Below are 20,262 nucleotides of genomic sequence, written 5' to 3' on the forward strand. Positions count from 1 at the left end.
GAACAGTGGTGTGATTTCTGAATGCTGGCATTACGTCATTATTGCAGTGATACCTTTGGCCTGTTTACAAAGTAATACATTAAGACCTTGCAAATACATTTCCTCTTCCAAATCCACAAGGTGTATTAGGTTAGTGCCTGTACTGTTGGTGCTTATAACAGCGCATGTTCTGTATGTTTATGCTCTGTGGTCTTAAAAGACAAATAGGATGCCCTGCAATCTCATTAACTTCACAATCATGCAGCTGCATGCCATGACCAGGCTAAACGTATTCATCACTTAATTGACATTGACTAAATGACCATTTCAGTGTTAATTAACTTAGTCTAAAGAATGAGGGTGAAAGCAAATATTTTTTCCACTGATGACTGGCACTTTTTGACATTTTTAGTGCAGTGGTGGGTAATGTGCAGGAATAATAACTAATAATATAGGGTTGTCAAATTAATCGTTTCTTTGGTGCACCGCGATGCGGATGCAGACAATTCAGTATCTTTTTAGTAATTGATGCTAACCCGTTATTACATACTAACGTCATTTATCTCATAAGTGCTATATTATGGTAGCTTACAATGGCAAGAGAGGTAAGGAGAGCGCTCCCTGCTGCCTTTTTTACAGCGTCATTCATTGGTGAACAGCGCCATCACATTAGAGCCAATCGCAGCCTTTTCTGTTGAGCATGTGGCCAATCATAGGGGTGTAAGAACTCATTTGACAACGCTCAAAAAGTGAGCAGAATTATATTTACGTTTGTTTATTTGCTGTAAATGCTCATGTTGTTCTGTGCATGTACTTGAGTTTTAAAGGTACAGTTCAAATATCTGACTGCTTGTATTAGAGGACAAAATTGTATTACAAATAATAAATGAATCTAAATATATTTATACATTTTTAGACAAGAATTGTTGTGCTGTGAAGTAAAATATAAATTTGTGTATGGAAAGCATCATCAATGTACAGAAATATCGAATTGAACCAAATCGATGACATGATAATCGTAACCATACCGAACTATGAGACCAGTGTAGGTTCACACCTCTATAATGATAGATCTCATGTTGCACCTTAGGATTTTCAGTGTGTTCATACATTGATATGCATGAAGTTCCTTCGTGCAGGGGTTTTCAATCTTAGATGTTATGGATGTTAAAATATGGTTATCCTTGCGGGAGGAATCCCTATCTTATAGTGTAAAAGTTATCTTTATAGTTTTTTGCATAATGACAAAATGTATAGTCTTATTTTGGGAACTCTGGTCTAAATGACCCTTTTTTCTGAGCAGAAGGCAAAAAATAGTCTTTGCGTGTGGCTCTTTAAATGCAAATGAACTGCTGCACTTAGGCACCTTTCATGAAGAGAACTGTGCATTTAAAGCTCATGACTAATACTATGGCAACAACACAAAAAAGACATGTGTGTTTCAAAGTCTTGCCAGATTAAACTCCTGACATTGGATTTTTCTGAATGCACAGGCACTAAAGTGCACACACAGGAAGCTGACTGTCAAATGGTGCATCTCTTGAGTTTTCAATAAAGCTATAGTTTATTACATAAATCAATCAAGATTCAAAGCACACTTTATGTGCACATTTAACACAATTAACAACATTTCCTTTTAAGATGGATATGCAGTTTGTTTCAAAATAATATTATAAAAGCATAATTTGAAATATAATGATTTTGTTACATTTTTCCTAATTTTTATCACTTTATTTTAATCAAATTATTATTAACTATTTTGATCGAATGCATTTTGTTTTTTTGCAGATACGTTTATTTTTTACATTTGTATATTTTATAAAATGTGAGTTGTTTATTTGATATTTATAATTGTAAATTTGTGTGTTTTTTTTATGTCATGCTTTATCTCCAAGCACTTCCATGGACACCCCTGGTTTAAGTGAACCCTTAGGAATTGTCAGTTGTGCATCAGAATGTAGCTGTACTGTAGGTTGGAAATGTGACTTAAAGAGTGATTCAAGGCTGTTTTGTTGTTATCAGACTATGAAAGAGAGTGACTGAAATTTGCTTGACAGACTGTTTACATTCTGAAACCTTCCAGTAAAATGAGGCACCACTCTGTCTCCATTGCCACAGATTTACAAGGACCCTGCAGTCCACTGTGCATGACACAAACAAAATGATCTAGCTTAGGGCTGTGCGATATAGGCAAAAGAAACCATCACGATTTTCTTGAACAATATAGTGAATTTGATTCCAATCACGTTTTTGACAGACATTTTACAGTGTGAATCTGAAACATATTTCCAAAGAAAAATAATTAGATCTTTATTAAAGACTGTAACATGTCTCTAAAACAGACACGAGGCAAAAAAAATCTAGAAAAGGTGTATCAAATTTTCTCTAGAACAGACCTATGGCAAAACAATTAAATAAGCTAGTGTGTGTGTGCCATCAACCTCAAGTAAGGCTCCGATGTTCTGCTTGACCACATATCAGAAGCCGCTGCATGTACTTTTCTACGTGTCCACAGATTTTTTTGCCAGCCATTGTGACATAAAAATTGTGCTGATAACGATTTGTTCAAATAACGATTTCGATATGATTTCAATTAATCGCACAGCCCTAATCTAGCTTCAGAATGGGACAATTTAAATACTATATTTTTCAATCACAGGAGATTTCAATGATATGATACAGTGGGTTATGCTGTTAAGGCTATAATCTTTTCATTTTGCTATGTGTTGGTGGAAAATACTGAAGGCACAACTTTGGTCTGTTTTTCATTATGTGCAGTGGTTATAGCCCTTTAACCCTCAAAGACCCATTGCAGCAAATTACAACCGAATGTTTCACAGAAAACATGGCAGGGCAAAATTCATACACATACAGTGAAAACAACATGATTGCTTGGGTGTCTGAGGGTTAAACCTGTGAGCGTGTGTGCTTGAGGCAAAAGCTCATGTTTGTTCATCTCAGCCTGAAGGCATTTTACTCAGCGTGAGCGGCACACACTAGGCACATTGAGTTGAGATATACACTGGCATATTCATATGTGGGCAGAGAATTATTAGTATGGCTTTTGTATAACTGGCCGCACGCCTTTCACTGTCAGCAACGAGCAGTTATAGACTTAATACAATGACATGCTAGTGGCTAGTTCATCCAGAAAAGACAACTCTGTAATTATGTGCTCACCCTCTACCTTTTTCCAAACCTGAGTTTCTTTCATCTGTTGAACACAAAAGAACACATTTTGAAGAATATTAAAAATGGTAGCTTTTTTTATTAGTAGTAATATAAGTAACAGGGAATACATACAACATTAATTTGTGCTAATATTGTGTGACCTGAATGCAAATGATACTTATTTATTGTACATCGAGTAACACAAATAATACAAGGGATAAGGAAAAAAACAATGCATGAGAGAAAAACAAATATTTAAAGAAAACAAATAAAAAAATTAAAATATATATCTAAAGAAATATACGATAAACATCTCAAACTATACCTTATTATTAAGAATGTTACATAGGTGTGAACCAAAAGATCTAATAACTTAAAGGTGCTGATAATAATAATGTTGTTTTTTTCAGCAGTTCAGTTGTTTTAGCAGCTTTCTTATTTTGTGATAGGCCGACAGATTCATAATAAAGTCAATACAAAATGTTTTAAAATTAGGCAAACACTGAATAACTCTACATTTGTGAAGATGGAAAAGGCCACAGAGAGTTAAAAATTTTTAACACATTGTATATTTCCCTACAATCTGACTCCCTGATCAAAAACAATACATGAATTGTAAAATCAAAAAGTTGTTTTTGTTTTGTAAGCTGAGAAGACAAGCCAAGATATTTTTGTCCAACATTTTAATACAAAATTGCATTGTAAAAATGAATGCGCTATTGTTCCCAGATTAGAATTACAGAATGTGCAATGCAAAGATAAAAACTAGTAGCTATTGGCTTACATATATATTTTTTTCTTACTATGGATGACAATGGCGACCAGTTTTCAACATTCTTCAAAACATTTACTTTTGTGTTTATCAGAAAAAAACGTCAAGTCTTAAATCACAACTCTAAAATAGGCTTATTTTTAAAGTCACCTAGAGTGTTGAGTTAAAAAGTTAAAAAGTTGCGTTTCATATTTTTTTAATCCATTCAGCCAATGAAGCCAGACTTTAACGGGAGCATTAGCTTAGCTTAACATAATAGTTACATTGTGTACTAAGGCCTGTGGAAAATAAAGACATATGAAGATAGCAAGTTTTCATCTTCCGTCAGTTTTACTACATAATGTAATTACTGAGTAATTAAAAGTCAAGCTTTAAATAGGAAAATAGAAGAAAATCACTTTGCTAATGGTCTAATTAGATGTATGCTAAGCTAAGCTAAAAGGTTTCCCACAAGACTTGAATATTGAACCACATTAAGAAAGACCATATTTTATAAATATATTTGTACATTTCTTACTGTAAATATATACCTAATTTTAAATTAGCATAATTATCTAAATAAGCACTTCAATTGTACAAATTTAAGGAGGGTTTTTTTCAATATTTTATTTTATCTCCTTCATTTGAAGAGCTTTCCACAGGAGCTCCGCCTGTTTACCGACCTGTCCAGTATCCTCTCTCTTCCAGCAAAGATGACCTTATAAACACATTTACAAATCTGCTCAGCCTGTTTGTGACAGTTATGTTTGGCCAAAGTCAGACCAATACAACAACGTGGTGCAATGCACGATGATCGGCCGTGTTTTAGATGTGTATCTGATGAGTCATTTCTTGTGAATAGAGTAGGCGTATTTATAACTTTTTAAAAGGAAGCTTATATTTCCTTTGTGATTGTCATTGAATGTTGACACTTTAAATGTAAATTTTTGGGTCAGCTATCACTTTAACTGTAAAAGCCTAAAAGATCAAAATTCTGAAGCACTTTAGTTGGTTCAGGTAAATGTGGATCAGTTGTAACCAATGAAGAGTAAATTTCAGCTCAGCCGGATTTTGTTTTGGTTCTTCAGGAAATTTGCATCATCCATCGCCCTGAGCGTCTCCCTCCTTCTCCCTATCCTCCCTCTCTCTCTCACTCTCTCCCTTGCACTCTCATGAGTTGTAAACAAAGTCCCGCTCTGCTATGTGTTTTGAGGAGTAGATCACTTTCCAGATGTTCCCAGAATGGACCTCAGCCAAATAGACCAGTTCAGTTCTTTTACTATCCATCTTGTTGATTCAGACATTGAGTATGTGGGTGTCAGGCATGAATGCAGAGAAAGGGCCTGTTGTTCTGATCTTCTAACCTGAGGCAGCTGCCTATGGGGACTGACAGGTTTTGTTGTGCTTAAACAAGCCCAGCACAATGCAGACCAAAGCTATGAGATTATGCTATCTACCTTTCTGTGTGTTAAGAAAGCAAGAAGAGCATGCTTGAAGGAACAATTAATGACTTCTGACAATTTATGTCAAACGTTTTTTGTAGTTTTTTTTGCTGACATCTATTTTTAAATCAGTGTTCCGGCACTCTTAACTCAGTTTTGAGTCATAACAGGATTAGGACACTCTGCTTTATCGAGATGTGTCTGGAAAGACTCATTGTTGCTACTTCAGGCTCAAGGATTTTTCTGTTGTTGTTGTACATCTATTCTCAGTACTTCCTTAAAAAACACGTCTGAGGCTACAGATTCAGTTTGAAGATCTCATTCATTTTCCTAAAAGGCTTCATTTATTTGGAGGGGTCAATAGTCTGTGAGGGGGAGTTTTAGTTTGCTGTGTTTGTCTGGTTTGTCGTTTGTGTGTGGCTTTTGTTCTGTTCTCTGACGTGATTTGTGGTCTTTTCTTTCAGCGTATTTGCGTGTAGTTGTTGTGTGGGATGCACCAGTGGATTCACTTCTCCTGTCACTGCGGTATCTTTTTTCAGACAGCAATGCGGACATAGAGAGAGAAAGAGAGAGAGAGAGAGAGAGAGAGAGAGAGAGAGAGAGATGTAGGAGAGACAGGAGATTTTTTTAGGCAAAATGAACAAGCTCTTGAAGATAGGCTTTAAATAAAGGTGGCCTTGATGGATGAGTGTTTCTAATCTAAACCACATTCCTGTAAGCATTCCTGTCACCATCTTCATCTGTGGTTTCCTGTTGTCCTGATGTCCAGTGACATGCTTGTCAAAGATTCAGTAGAGACATTTAGTTGATACATTAATACAAAATGAGAAAGTGTGCATTACAAAAAAATAAATAAATGAAAAAAAAACTCTTTTTTCGTCTACCAACTATATATTTTTTGTTTAATTATAGATTTATTCAATTTGTATATGTATATTTGTACATATATTTTTTTGGATAACCAAAAATAGATTGTATAATCAAAATGATAGATTTTTTATGTCAATAAGGATTATATTAGGGCTGGGCAATTAATCGAAAAGTAATCGAGATTGACATTCAAAATTTTCCAATTTAAGTTTTTCAATTACTTTCCCTAACGTGTGGAGTGACGTGACCATACTCTATTAAGGTTACTTCATACTTCTGCGTTGAACACACAGGTATGGTCTGGTGCAGCCTTTATGCGGTCGTATACACATGCATCTACCTTAAAATGTATCTACACGTCGCAAGTTTGCACTACATTGACGATGATTGGAAGCTGCGTCAGAGACAGCATATTTTTCATGGCAATAAATTGTTATTTACATTTAAAATATTTGTTTACAGCAGATTCAAGACCATTTAAAATATTATTTTCAAGATATACGAGTTATTTTATTTAGAAGATATACTGCTTATTTTCTACTTTTAATATTAACATTTTAACATTGAAAATGTTTCATTTTGTTTCCAAAAGTGCAAATAATTTATAAGAAATGTTTGTGTTGTAATTTCAGTTGTTTAACGTTGATGTTGATTATTAATCATAGAAATGCGCTGTGTTTCCTTCAATTATTTTAAATTCAAGTAATGCACTCTTCATTCAAAAATCATATTTACTGAACAAAACTTGATAAATAAATAAACAAAATAATAATTCATTAATCGTAATCGAGTTAAAATGTTAAATTAATTGAGATTTTGATTTTAGGCCAAATTGCCCAGCCCTACATTATTGTATTAAGAAAAATATTTCATGAATATATTTGTACATTTATTACTGTAAATATATCACAATTTAATTTCTAGTAACATACATTGCTACCCACTTAATTTGAACAATTTAAAGGTGGGTTTCTCAATATTTTAATATTCATCTTTATTTTTCAGATGTTCATATGATTGTATAATGGCAAATGATTGAAATACAAACCATACATCAATGAAAAACCGATCTATAATTTATATGCGCTTTCATATAATGTACAGTATAAATGGCAAATTCCAAAAATCTAACCCATTATGACTGGTTTTGTGGTCCATAGTCACATATTGACATTCAATAAAGAAAACATTTGGAAACTGAAAGTAGATCAGTTTGATTGAAGTCTGTCACCTGCCTACTTAATTTGCTTCCACTGAGTCTGTGGTTATTCCACAGACCTCTTGGGTTAAACTGAAAACTAGTTCCTCAAATAGTTTATCTTCTTCATTTGAAGAGCTTTCCACAATACTAACAGGAGCTCCCTGTTTACTGACCTGTCGAGTGTCCTCTCTCTTCCAGCATAGATGACCATATAAACACATTTATAAATCTGCTCAGTCTGTTTGTGACCATTGTATTGGCCAAAAGTCAGACCCATACAACAATGTGATAAAATGCACGATGATCAGCCCTGTTTTAGGTGTGTATCTGATGAATAATTTCTTGTGAATAGAGTAGGCGTATTTATAACTTTAACCGGGTTTAAAAGGAAGCTGATATTTCCTTCGTGATTACCATTGAATGTTGACACTTGTAGATAGCAGTTGACCGCACTGTGACCGCTGTTATATTCTCAAGAAGAATAAAAAAACACACAAATGCTGTCACTGGGGTGGTACCTTTTCAAATGGCACACACTTATACCACAAGGCTCAATATTAGGGCCTTGAAGGTCTATATTAGCACCTGAAATGTCCTAAATTGTACCTTTTAAAAAGGTACCACCCCAGTGACGGCTTTTGTACCTTTATTTCTGGGAATGTGTTTGCTTTTTTAACTTTACTTTGAGAACTCTTGAAATGAACCTCAAAAGCAGGTTTAGTTAATTGCATTATTGTCATGGTCATGAATTATACACAGATATTAGCTTTTTTTTAAAGTACACTATATTGTATAACTGCAGGACAGGTTTATTATTCATTCTTGACTTCTGTACTGTCCAACTTATACACAACACCTTAGTTCTATAATTTTGTATATAATATTGTTTAAACCTTTTATAAAGCTGCTTTGGAAGGATACTTATTGTGAAAAGATACAAACATAAAAATAAACTCCAAACTGAACTGAATTTTATTTAATTAATTACATTTTCCAGAACAGGTTTGGCAAGTTTTTCTGATCATAAGCCAATGAATCACTCAAATTATTTCAAAGCTTAGAGTCAAATGAAGCATAAACCTGCATGTTGTGATCATCCAAATTTATACTGATATGTATTTGTAAGAGACTCTAAAAATGAAAATGAAGCACACAGGTTGTATTAGTTTGCATTCGCTTTAATATATTTAGATATGCCTGTTGAAAGCATTTCCAAAGCGTTTATGATGACGGTGTTGCTTCCCTCAGTGGTTCAGTTTGCTGACAGAAGCAACACTGTCAGCATTTTCCAAAACCAGATTAAACATTACATTCTGCTCTTTAGATCAGATGATTTAGTTACACATATACTCTATCTAGTTCATAAATGATTGTACAATTTGGGTATGATCTTTAAGCCCTGCTTGCACAATCAAAGTTACATGACAAAACTTGTTGTATTGAGTCATGTGTGAACATACAAGACACTGCTGTGTTGTCGGGAGACATTTTGTGCTCGCTAAACAGTTTTGGAAAAGCAGGTGTAAATTTAAACTGAGCAGGTATTTCCCTTTAGAGGGGGAAAGAAAACGATGATCCACATCGGAGATCCCAGTCCATACACTCATGGTCACAGTCATCTCAGACATAAATAGACTTCTCCATGGAAATCTTGATCATTTTTTATTCGTGTTCTGAGTGTTTATAGGTTTTATAGTTTATAGTGTTTTTAAGTGCACCAAAACAAATTTCAAAATACATAATGTGGCTATATTTAAGTTATTATATATTATTATATTATTATATATTAAGTTATTTTTATTATTGACTGTTTAAGAAGTCTTTTCTGCTTACAAATTTTGCATGTATTTAATTAAAAAATCAAGTAGAAAAGGTAACAATTTATTTCAGTGATATAAAGCTGATTTTGCAGCATTATTACTTCAGTCTCCACATTCTTCACAAGATCCCCTTCAGAAATTCTGCCGTTAAACCATTTGTTTTTGTTATTCTACATTTTTAACAGTTGTTTGTTCCAATTTTTGCTTTATTTTTCATAACTCATGATGCATGAACAGAAAAAAAGAATGCCATTTATCTAAAATGTAAAGCTTTTGTATTATTATGTAATATCATTTAAAAGTAACAGCAATTCCATGCAAATGTCAACATTGTCATGAAAGTTTCCACCAGAACTCTTTCTGAAAAAGTTTTTTCATTCATGTTCTTTTCGGCTTAGTCCCTTTATTAATCAGGGGTCACCACAACGGAATGAACCGCCAACTTATCTTCCAGCTGCAACCCATCACTGGGAAACACCCATACACTCTCATTCACACACACTACGGCCAATTTTAGCTTACCCGATTCACCTAAAGTGCATTTCTTTGGACTTGTGGCGGAAACCGGAGCACCCGCAAACACATGCAAACTCCACACAGAAATGAGGCTTGAACCAGCAACCTTCTTGCTGTGAGGCGACAGCGCTACCCACTGCGAAATAATTTTCAACACATTTCTAATCATAATTGTTTTAATTACTCATTTCTAATAACTAATTTATTTTATCGTTGCCATGATGACAGTAAATGATAATTGACTAGATATTCAAGACACTTCTATCCAGCCTATAGTGACATTTAAAGGCTTAACTAGGTTAATAAGTTTAACTAGGCAGGATAGAGTAATGAGGCAAGTTATTGTATAATGATGGTTTGTTCTGTAGACTATTGAAAAAATATAGCTTAAAGGGGCTAATAATTTGGACCTTAAAATGGTTTAAAAAATAAAAACTGCTTTTATTTCAGCCGAAATAAAACAAATAAGACTTTCTCCAGAAGAAAAAATATTAGCAGACATACTGTGAAAATCTCCTTTGCACTGTTAAATTCATTTTGAAAATATTTTAAGACGAAAAAAAAATCAAAGGGGGGCTAATAATTCTGACTTCAGCTGTATGTCTCTTAACATGAAAGACAAAAGCGAACAGATATTTGTGTTCCTGAAGCTTAACGTGATTACAGTTTAAGCACTGAAGTCACATGAAATGTTTAGACCTTGTTTCTGGTTCTGGACTTTAAACATCTATATACTGCACTCTGTACTCTGTACAGTTGTTTCATTGTAATTACTATATCACATTTTCGTCCTCCACAGATCAGGTAATGGAGAAAGCCATGCACAAGTGTGTGCTGAAGCCGCTGAAGCCTGTGATCGAGGCAGCTCTGCGAGACTTCCAGTTGAGCAGCGGCACCATGCAGCAGCTGAAGGAGAATCTGCTTCTGGCCAAAGCCAAGCAGCCGCAGGAAATGGGTGTAGATGGAGCTCGGCCCCCCGACCCGGTGGCCATAGAGAAGATCCGACACAAATTCAACAACATGTGCAAGATGTACTCACCAGAGAAGAAAGTGTCTCTGCTGCTCAGTGTGTGCAAACTTATCTACACCATCATGGAGAACAACTCAGGTACTGAGTACTGAGATGCTCTTGTGTGAACTACATTAGGGACAGTCGATATGGGCCATCTTCAGTATATCACAATCTTTTCTGGGATTTATTGCAATGACTATATAGGCGTTGATATTTTAAGTGTATTCGTTGAGAGACAAAAAAAAGTTATGTATCTCATACAGAGAAGTATTATCTTTTCTAGTTTTTAAACCACAAATAGCGTCATGTGCGCACATAATAGGTTTCATTTACTGAAATAAAGACTATAGCTGAAATTGATCAAACATGAACACAGTAAACACACAATTTTCTCAATGTATAGTTTATCTGTGTTATTCAAGCTGGGTGCGAATTACAGAGGGTTTGGGAGGGGGATTGACATCTTGATCAACACTTGATCCCCCCCTGAAGGACATCAAAGCAAGATGTGTGGGGGATCAGCCTCTTTAATAGTAAGAAATAGCTTTCTCTGATCTCTGATATATATCTTAAATATTAATAATTAAAAATGTGTAATATAAATATACATTTGATCACCCCTATAACGGTTTATACCATTGTGAATGCATAATGCGGCAATCAGTGCTAGGAAAAATATCAGCAAGTCTGAAACTGGCAGTTATAGAGCAGCGATAGACTGTAAAATAGGTGTTTATATCTGCTTGTAGCCTTAAAAAAAAGAAAAAATTAGACACATTTGTATAGTTTGACCTAAAGTAACCTCTAAAATAGTCAGTAAATATCCCTTGAAACACTGCAAATGTATAGATTTTTATTATTTATTACGTTTTCATTTTATTATTAAGCCATCCTGCTAATCAACATGCTGCTAATCAACATAGCTTTTATCACTGTATACAATATTATAAGTTAGGATGATTTTTTTTTTTTCAATCTATGGCATGAAAACACGTCTGGTCTCAAAAAGAAGTTAATTTAACCCCTCAATTTATTTCTTGAAGGGAATTTGGAGTTAACGTTTAGTAAATGTCTTTTGATTTTGTAAACAGGCTAATGCAAATGCTAAGGCTAATACAAACTGTATTGCACACATACTAATAGTACATTTATTTAGAATTTAGAGGCTAAATTAAATTTTGGAATTAAGAGATTGTAGATTTATTATCATTATTGTGTGGGGAAAGGTTCAAATCAGATGGTTTTATGGGTGTATTACTAATAATAATAATAATAATATTGCACCTCTCTAAACTACATGATTGATGTGGATTGTACATGATGATTGCAGAATTTGTGCACAGACTCATGGATTGTTTCTGTGTTGTTTTAATGGCAGGGAGGATGTATGGGGCGGATGATTTCTTGCCCATGCTGACATATGTGATGGCCCAGTGCGACATGCCAGAGCTGGATACTGAAATACAGTACATGATGGAGCTACTGGACCCGTCGCTGCTGCATGGAGAAGGTACAGTAGACAAATTCTGGACTCATGCTGAAGTTATTGGTTTGCAAATGTTTGACTATTCTAATATTTTCCATCGGACTGTAGGAGGTTATTACCTGACCAGTGCATATGGTGCAATGTCTCTGATCAAGAACTTCCAGGAGGATCAGGCTGCTCGTGAGCTGAGCTCCGAGACCAGAAACACACTGCACCAGTGGCACCGCAGACGCACAACTCAGAGAACCACACCATCTGTGGATGATTTCCAGGTTAATCTCTCATTTATACATACACATTTATGTTCTAAAATAATATGGGTATACATTTAGGCAAATTTGATCATAAATCTAAGAATAAATCTAGCAAAAATATATGATGTAAAAATCCTGTTTGACATAATTACTACTACTATTACTACTACTACTAATAATAATAATAATAAAAAATATGAACAGTAAAAAGTAATAAAATAATTATATGTATATAGCTGTAAGCAATAATATTTAGAACAGTATTATTACTATTAATAGTAATATTGATAATATGTAATGCTCTTACTGTAAATAAATGTATTTAGCTAATCATAGACTTACTATATATATATATATATATATATATATATATATATATATATATATATATAAATATATAGATTAAATCAAATAATATTATACAATAATAGGTAAAAATAATAATGTGTTTGCATTATTTTATATTTTTAAAAAATGCTAATGTTAATAGCTAAAATAGTTTATATTTTATATAAAGTGTATTTATATAATTGTATATATTTAACTAAATTTAGTTAGCATTAATGAAGATTGGATGCTTCGATCAGGATTTTTGTAATACCGGTTCCTTGTCATGGTGATCGGGTTGCTATATTTTTCCAACTGACCTGACTTATGGTTTTCCAATAATTGACCGGAACATTCGGAAAAGTCCCATTGACTCAATATTGGACCAAACTTTGTGTCATACAGACTTAAGTTTGAGTTCATTTAACTAAGACAACCAATCTGCCAATCCCTGATCACCTTTCAACTTTCTAGCCACACCCTAGCAACAAATTACAGCACCCTAGCAACTGTCTTATAGACTCCATTGTAAAAAACTGCCATTGCCTTTACAATGGACATACTAACAACATACTAATCCATATTAAAAACATACTAACAAACATACTGATCATACTAGCAACAGGCTAATTCATATCAGCCAACATGCTAATTCAAACTTTAAACATACTAGCAACATGCTAATTCAAACTAGAACCATACTAATTTATGTTAGCAACTGCCTAGCAACCACTCAGAACACCTTAACAAAACCTTAGCAACCTGCCTAGAACCAACTTAGCAACTGCCTAGCAACCACCTAGCAATGCATTGGCAGTCACCTAACAACATCTAGCTAGGTGCCAAGCAACCAATCAAAACACCTTAGCAATGACCTAGAACACTTTAGCAACCACCTAAGAACAGCTTAGCAACCGCCTAACAACACCTTAACAACCACCTAGCAACGTCTTATCAATCACCTAGCAACACCTTAGCAACAATGAGACCATAACTCGCGTAAGTTGCTCCAATAAACTGTATAATCAGAGGTCGCACCACATCTGTGTAAATTTTAGCTGCTATGACGCGTGTGCAGTGATCTCTCAAACCACAACTTAGGGCTTTGCGATTAATCAAAATCGAATCACAATTGCAATTTGAAATGGCTGCAATATAAAATGTATATGTATATATGTAAACAAAAATAACGAATAACATCTTCAAGCTTTGTTTCAGAAAATTAAACATGCTAGACTGTCTGCGATGGTTTTTGTGAGGCATCGCAGACATGGTATCGGTTGTCATGAACTATGCCACATTACATTAGGAGATACGATGGAATCTTGTGTCACAATGTCCATTTGTCGTTTACGGCTCCACACGAACTCTACGTCAAGGAAATTGTGCCGAATCATGTGAATCATGTGAGCCAATTGAGTGAGCACACTTTCGCTCTGCCTATCAGAATTGCGCAACTGAACTCCGCCCACAATAAAAGAGCTGACAAGTGGAATGATGGCGTCTGCTGCTTCAGAAGCATTAATAGACAAGTTAATATAACAGAAAAAACTATTGTTATATGGGAATAGTTTGCTTTTAAACTCACAGACACCGAGCAAAAACAAGTCATTTTTAAGAGCTGTGACAGCATTGTTGCCACGGCTTACAGATTATTAAGCTGAAGCTTTAATCAAATTAAAATCAGCTTGAATTAAACCGTAAATCAAATCACAATCGCAATATCTGTCAAAAAACGCAATTAGATATTTTCCCCAAATCGCACAGCCCTACCCCCAAGCATCATTAACCTCCTCACATGTTAGATTGCTGCTATCTGTGTAACCCAGATGTGCACGTGCATCTTCCTCTCCTTGTAAACACTAGCAATTGCTTCATAAGATCTGCTAGATTGGCGAGCACCGATCGAGTCATGTAATGTGATTATTGACCAATACCGATCTCCAGGCGATCGATCGGAGCATCCCTGATGGAAATTGTTATTTTATTATTATTATATAGTTTCATTATTATTACTGCTATATTTATATATTGGGTTGAAAAGTAGCTATTTACAATAATAATGTTCATGAAAATTAAGAGTCATTATTTTATTATGATAGTTAATATCTTGCTAAATTGTGATGTTTACATCTGAATTTCTCCTCATGGATATTCAGAACTATTTGCGGGTGGCACTGCAAGATGCAAGCAGCGGCTGCACAGCCAAAACCCTTCAGGTTCAGCCTTATGCCACAACAGAGGACGTGTGTCAGATCTGCGCAGACAAGTTTAAAATCTCAGACCCGGAAAACTACGCTCTTTTCCTCCTGACAGAAGAAACCACGCAGCAGCTGACGCTCGACACGCACCCGCAGAAGATCAAGGCTGAACTGCACAGCCGGCCGCAGCCACAGATCTTCTACTTCGTTTACCGGCAGATCCAAAACTTCCCCGTCCTGTCAGAACAGCTCGACGACAACACTTCAGCAAACTGAAGAAGAGCAAATCCTCTCAAAACTGAGTCCTCTGCTTCCCCAGGAACACTGCTGACGTCTGCAATGTTTTGAGTGAAAAAGCCGAAGGGAAACGGAATGTGCTGGAGGAAAATAGGGAAGGAAGGATGCGTCTGACAGATGCAGCGGATTTTATGCTCTGTCTTCACTATTTTCATAAGGTTTTGGGAAGTGGCACACGAGTGTCACGAGAGAGAAGCTGCACCTAACCTGCACGTTTTATCTGCTTCATTAGAATTGTTCAAACACATTCAGGTTAGCAGAGAAAGAGCAGCGTTTGTATTGTGTTTGAGTATGCTTTGCACATTACTCATACAATGTACAGTGCTCTCCCTTAATATTGACACCCTTGGTAAATATGAGCAAAGAAGGCTGTGGAAAATGTCTCTGTTTAACTTTGTGATCCTTTGCTTAAAATATTAGCAGAAAAACTCAACAAACAATTGCAAACAACATATAATTTTATATATAAAAAAAAATATATATATATTGTTGATGAATATGTGTGCTCTAATTATTAGGACCTACATGATCAACCCAGGCTCATTCTGATTACGTACCCCTATATACATTTCTGGAGAGAGCAAAATACATCCCAGGAGCTACGTTTTTTTGTTGTTTTTGTTTTCACGAATCCACTAGAGGCCGCTGTGTATGCCTTTTCAGTTTTCAGATTTCTTTTGCGAGTGCCATTCACGCCTGCTGTTTTCATGTACATCCACCAGAGGCCGCTGTCAACTCGAACCCCATTGTTGTTTTCAACTCCGCTCCGCTGCGCCCCAAGTCCGCCGATGTAAATGTCAAGCTACCAGACAAACTGGAAACAGCAGAAAAGCCATACAGGGGCAAGCAGTCAGCTGGTAAGCGATAAATGGAACGGCGTCATACCGCTCCGTAGTGTTTATTTTAAAGATGAAATGCAGCCATACGTGGCTCAGGCTACATAATTCACGATGTCCAGAAATGTGTATAGGGCTACATTTTCAGAATGAGTCTATGTTGTATATGATGGAATTTACAGCATTCCTTTAGCTTCAAACTATGGGCTGTGGCTTAAAAAAGCTCATTTTCACCATCAGGCCAATAAGAAATTCCAGTGAACATTGTGTCTCTCTGTCAGGAGGAGAGTTCAGGCTGCCAAAACATCTTAACATTCACAGCTGGAGAATCGCAGAAGTTAGTTGCCATTAATACTAGTGCGTTTTTGTTTTTAAAAATATAGGTTTAATTACGTTTACACCTGGCATCTGCACTACTTCGGCATCTTTGACCCAGGAAAATGATTTAGCTCTTAAATGCTAGGGGTTCTGTTTTAATATAGACAGGCTGAAACACGAGGTGTGACTATCCACAATCACTCCCTGATTGTTCTTCTGGACTAATGCTGATCGTTCCCTGATTCACCAAGCCCCTCTAATATGACATCAGACAACCAGTAGACTGCAATGCTGACCAAATATGCACATGTCCAGTGAGATGGTCACATTTTAGGCGATAGAGTGTAGACAGAGACTGTTTTTCTGAAATATAGTACAAACACCAGTCTACATTTATAAATGAAATACACTCATGTAAATGCAGCCTTAGTTGGGGCTTGGGCTGAGAAAGTCTTGAAAACTACAATCTTCACCAAACTTTTCAACCCATGACCCCCAAAATAACAATGCCAGTGACTCATGGCCCCCAATATCCTCTTATGTGGTTATAAATATATAAACAGCACACACAGTAGGCCCAAGTCTATTCCTCATTTAAACGTGAATGCCGTAAAGGTGTGAAAGTTTTCCATAAAATCAATGTGCTGCATCTGACGCATTTGCTGTGTTTTTATTCTAACATAATCACCCTAGGAGTTGCAAAAAAAAAAAAGAAACGTTAGGCTGATGGCTTTTTATTTGCATGTTGTTTTTTTATGTAACTATTGCCTTCAAAATTTTTCTTCTGTAGGTTTTTGATAAAATATGGTAATTCTAATAGTTTAATAAAATGAATTAGATTTTGGAAATCCCCCCAAAAATGTCAAATCAAAAATGTCAAACGATGTTGCCTTCTTTGTTCGTATTTACCAGTGGTGCCAGTAGTAGTGAGTGTACTCCAGGACTGTACATCTCCTCTTTTAGGTTGTGCATTCTTAATTGACTGCTCTTTTCTGCAGGATGCGAGCGTTGCATTGAGGCGAAGACTTTTGTCATTTGTTCAGTAAAATGAACATCTCAGTCCTTAAGGATGTTGTGGACCATTGTTTTTTATGATACTTAATATTTTTTTGCAGTTGCTGGTAAACTGCATTCTTTTTATATATATATGATGTATTGTTATTATAGTAGTGCATGTATCCTTGTGATCAAAAGACCAATTTAAAAAACCAGGCATTGTTGCCAGTGATGTTTTTATCATATTGCTTTCGTATGGATTCTGACCGTTATGTTTGTTGAAGTCAGTTGGGATAGAGATAGTAGAAAGTTAAAGGTTTAGTTCTTAAATACTGTACTACTACTGACAAGCTACACATTTAAGGCTTGTGGTAAACTGGGTCTCTGATGTACTGATTTTGGTTTTGATGGGTTTTCCGCAAGTTGAACAGCTGGAAAGTTCTGTGTAATGTAAGAGGAATTAAAAAAAAAAACTTTTAAAGCAGGTTAAGAGTCATTGGTAGGAACTATCAATGAACAGAAATGATTTTTGTTACTGTAAATGCTATCAGGGAAGGTCGAGTCATATCCAGGAGAATAGCTCTTTGACATTCATAACTATACTCATAACCTCAGTAACTTACCAAGTATTTCATGCTCTACTAATGTACTTTACATTTGCATGTTGTATTGTAAACTCGGGGCATTGTGTGTGTTTTTTAATAAGAGACGGGGTGCTGGAATGCTCTAATCCTATGTAATGATGATATTGAAACACTAGTCACAACTGAAACACAAACTACATGTTTTAAAACGTTATTTTAAGTCTGATAAGTGTATACATATTTATATACAATCTGTGCAGGAATTTCACAGATTTGAGAAGTCTTTATTAAAAAACTGTTATTCATTTGGAGAAAAGCTTATACTCATTCTTTAGTCAGTTCTTCATATTTGCCTTTTTGTCAGTGTACTCTTTTGCACAATAAACTGATGTTGAACATTTGCCATATCTGTCATCTTTTACTACTCTACAATGTATTGGTAACTTGGCATATTGAATGTGTTGTATGCACGACAATTTTTTTTCAGTTTCCAATAAACCTCCAGTGAATTTTAATGTTTTCATAAGGTTCCTTTTACAGCATCAATTTTGTGGTTCTTTATGAAAACCTAATGTGTGTGTGTGTAAGAGAGAGAGATAGAGAAAGAGAGAGATGATTGTCATTTATAAAGCACTTTCCATGATGGATTTTATTTCAAAGCAACTATACAGAAAAGTAAATTAATAAATAGAGTATCAATTGTAAATTTCATCTAAATTGATATCAATAACTCCCTAAAAAATATTTCCCGTACAGTATTTATATTTTTATATGTGTGTTTGTTTGTTTGTTTTTTTTTAATATATTTACAGTGCTCAGCATAATTAAGTAAACCCCATATTGACAATGGAATGTATTTTGGTGCATTTAAACACAACAGATTTTTTAAACCGATATATTTATTAAATTAATATTTTAGTCACCAAACATATTTAGAAATTGAAAGATAATACAATTAAATTCAAGCAAAATTTTAATTATATTTTTCTTTTTTTTTTTCTTTTCTTGATTTTTTTTACTTCTTTTTATATTTATATGGACAAGTGTTACTTATTTTTGGAACTAAGGTGTGCAGTATGAATGTAATATTATTGTGTGTGTGTGTGTGTGTGTGTGTGTGTGTGTGTGTGTGTGTGTGTATATATATATATATATATATATATATATATATATATATATATATATATATATATATATATATATATATATGTGTATATATATATATATATATATATATATATATATATATATATATATATATATATATATATACTTATTTGATATATTATTAGTAAGGAAAGCTCTGCTGTGACTTTCCTTTTGCGCATTAATAGTCAAACAAATTAAATTCAAGCAAAATTTTAACAAATTTTTTTTTTTTTTTATTTTACTTCCCTTCATTTTTTTTTTTTTTTTTTGCTTCTGTTTAAATTTGTATTCAATATTTTTTCTATAGCATATAAAATTGGGTGTACTAGTTTTTGAACCGTTATTGTAAGTTATTTTTTAGATAAACTCCAGATTTGGCTGACTAATCTAATGTATATGCACAAATATAATATTGTATAGCTTCCTATTAAAAATATGAATTTAAAACATAGATTTGCGAGGGGTGTACGCATATATGTTTGATTTATTTGTTTTCCAAAGCACATTTGCACATACTTGTAAGAATATAGGTAACCACAGGTCCCCATTAACTTCCTTAGTGTGGCTAAAGAAGTCAATGAGTTCGAAGCACTTCATGCATTATTTTCTGAATCACCTGGCAAAAAATGTCAATTGCCAGCCTGAAAAAAAAACTGATTTAAAACACCAGCAATTTCCATTTTCCATTGACTCTAATTTCTTAAAAGAGAACATAATTCTTCAGGTATAGAGTACGTTTTGAAATACAAATCCCTTAAATCATCTAACGTTACGGCTTTAATAATTTACCTAATCTCAGTGTCTAACGATTAACGATTAAATATAATATTTAAAGCCCGCCAACTAGACTTCAACTAACGTTAGTGAAAACAGTCTGTCATCGATTACACTCCTAAGCCCTCATCGTTTGATATAAAAATACAGTATTTATGGTAAAATAATAATTTAAAATGAACTTCATTGGGGGAAAAGCCCACTGACCTTCAAACACATTGTGAATATTTTCTGGTGTTCAACGATCAAAACTGTCTGGTGACCGGAGGACTTTTATT

General features: G+C 34.5%; 1 protein-coding gene across 5 annotated transcripts in view; it reads left to right on the forward strand.

Annotated features, from left to right (window-relative positions):
* rin2a (Ras and Rab interactor 2a) overlaps positions 1 to 18,462 on the forward strand; it is a 64,184-nt gene extending 45,722 nt beyond the window's left edge. For 3 of the 5 annotated variants that reach the window (XM_001345278.7, XM_009307400.5, XM_073920911.1), the window contains 4 exons: positions 10,550 to 10,858; positions 12,141 to 12,272; positions 12,357 to 12,520; positions 14,989 to 18,462. In XM_001345278.7, coding sequence (XP_001345314.1) covers positions 10,550 to 10,858; positions 12,141 to 12,272; positions 12,357 to 12,520; positions 14,989 to 15,306 — 923 coding nt within the window. In that variant the 3' untranslated portion in view covers positions 15,307 to 18,462. The remainder of the gene's footprint in view (positions 1 to 10,549; positions 10,859 to 12,140; positions 12,273 to 12,356; positions 12,521 to 14,988) is intronic. The other 2 variants (XM_009307401.4, XM_073920912.1) reach the window with 1 other exon arrangement.
* The last annotated feature ends 1,800 nt before the right edge of the window (positions 18,463 to 20,262 follow it).

The sequence above is a fragment of the Danio rerio genome, chromosome 13 (genome assembly GCF_049306965.1).
Source record: "Danio rerio strain Tuebingen ecotype United States chromosome 13, GRCz12tu, whole genome shotgun sequence".
NCBI lineage: Eukaryota > Metazoa > Chordata > Actinopteri > Cypriniformes > Danionidae > Danio > Danio rerio.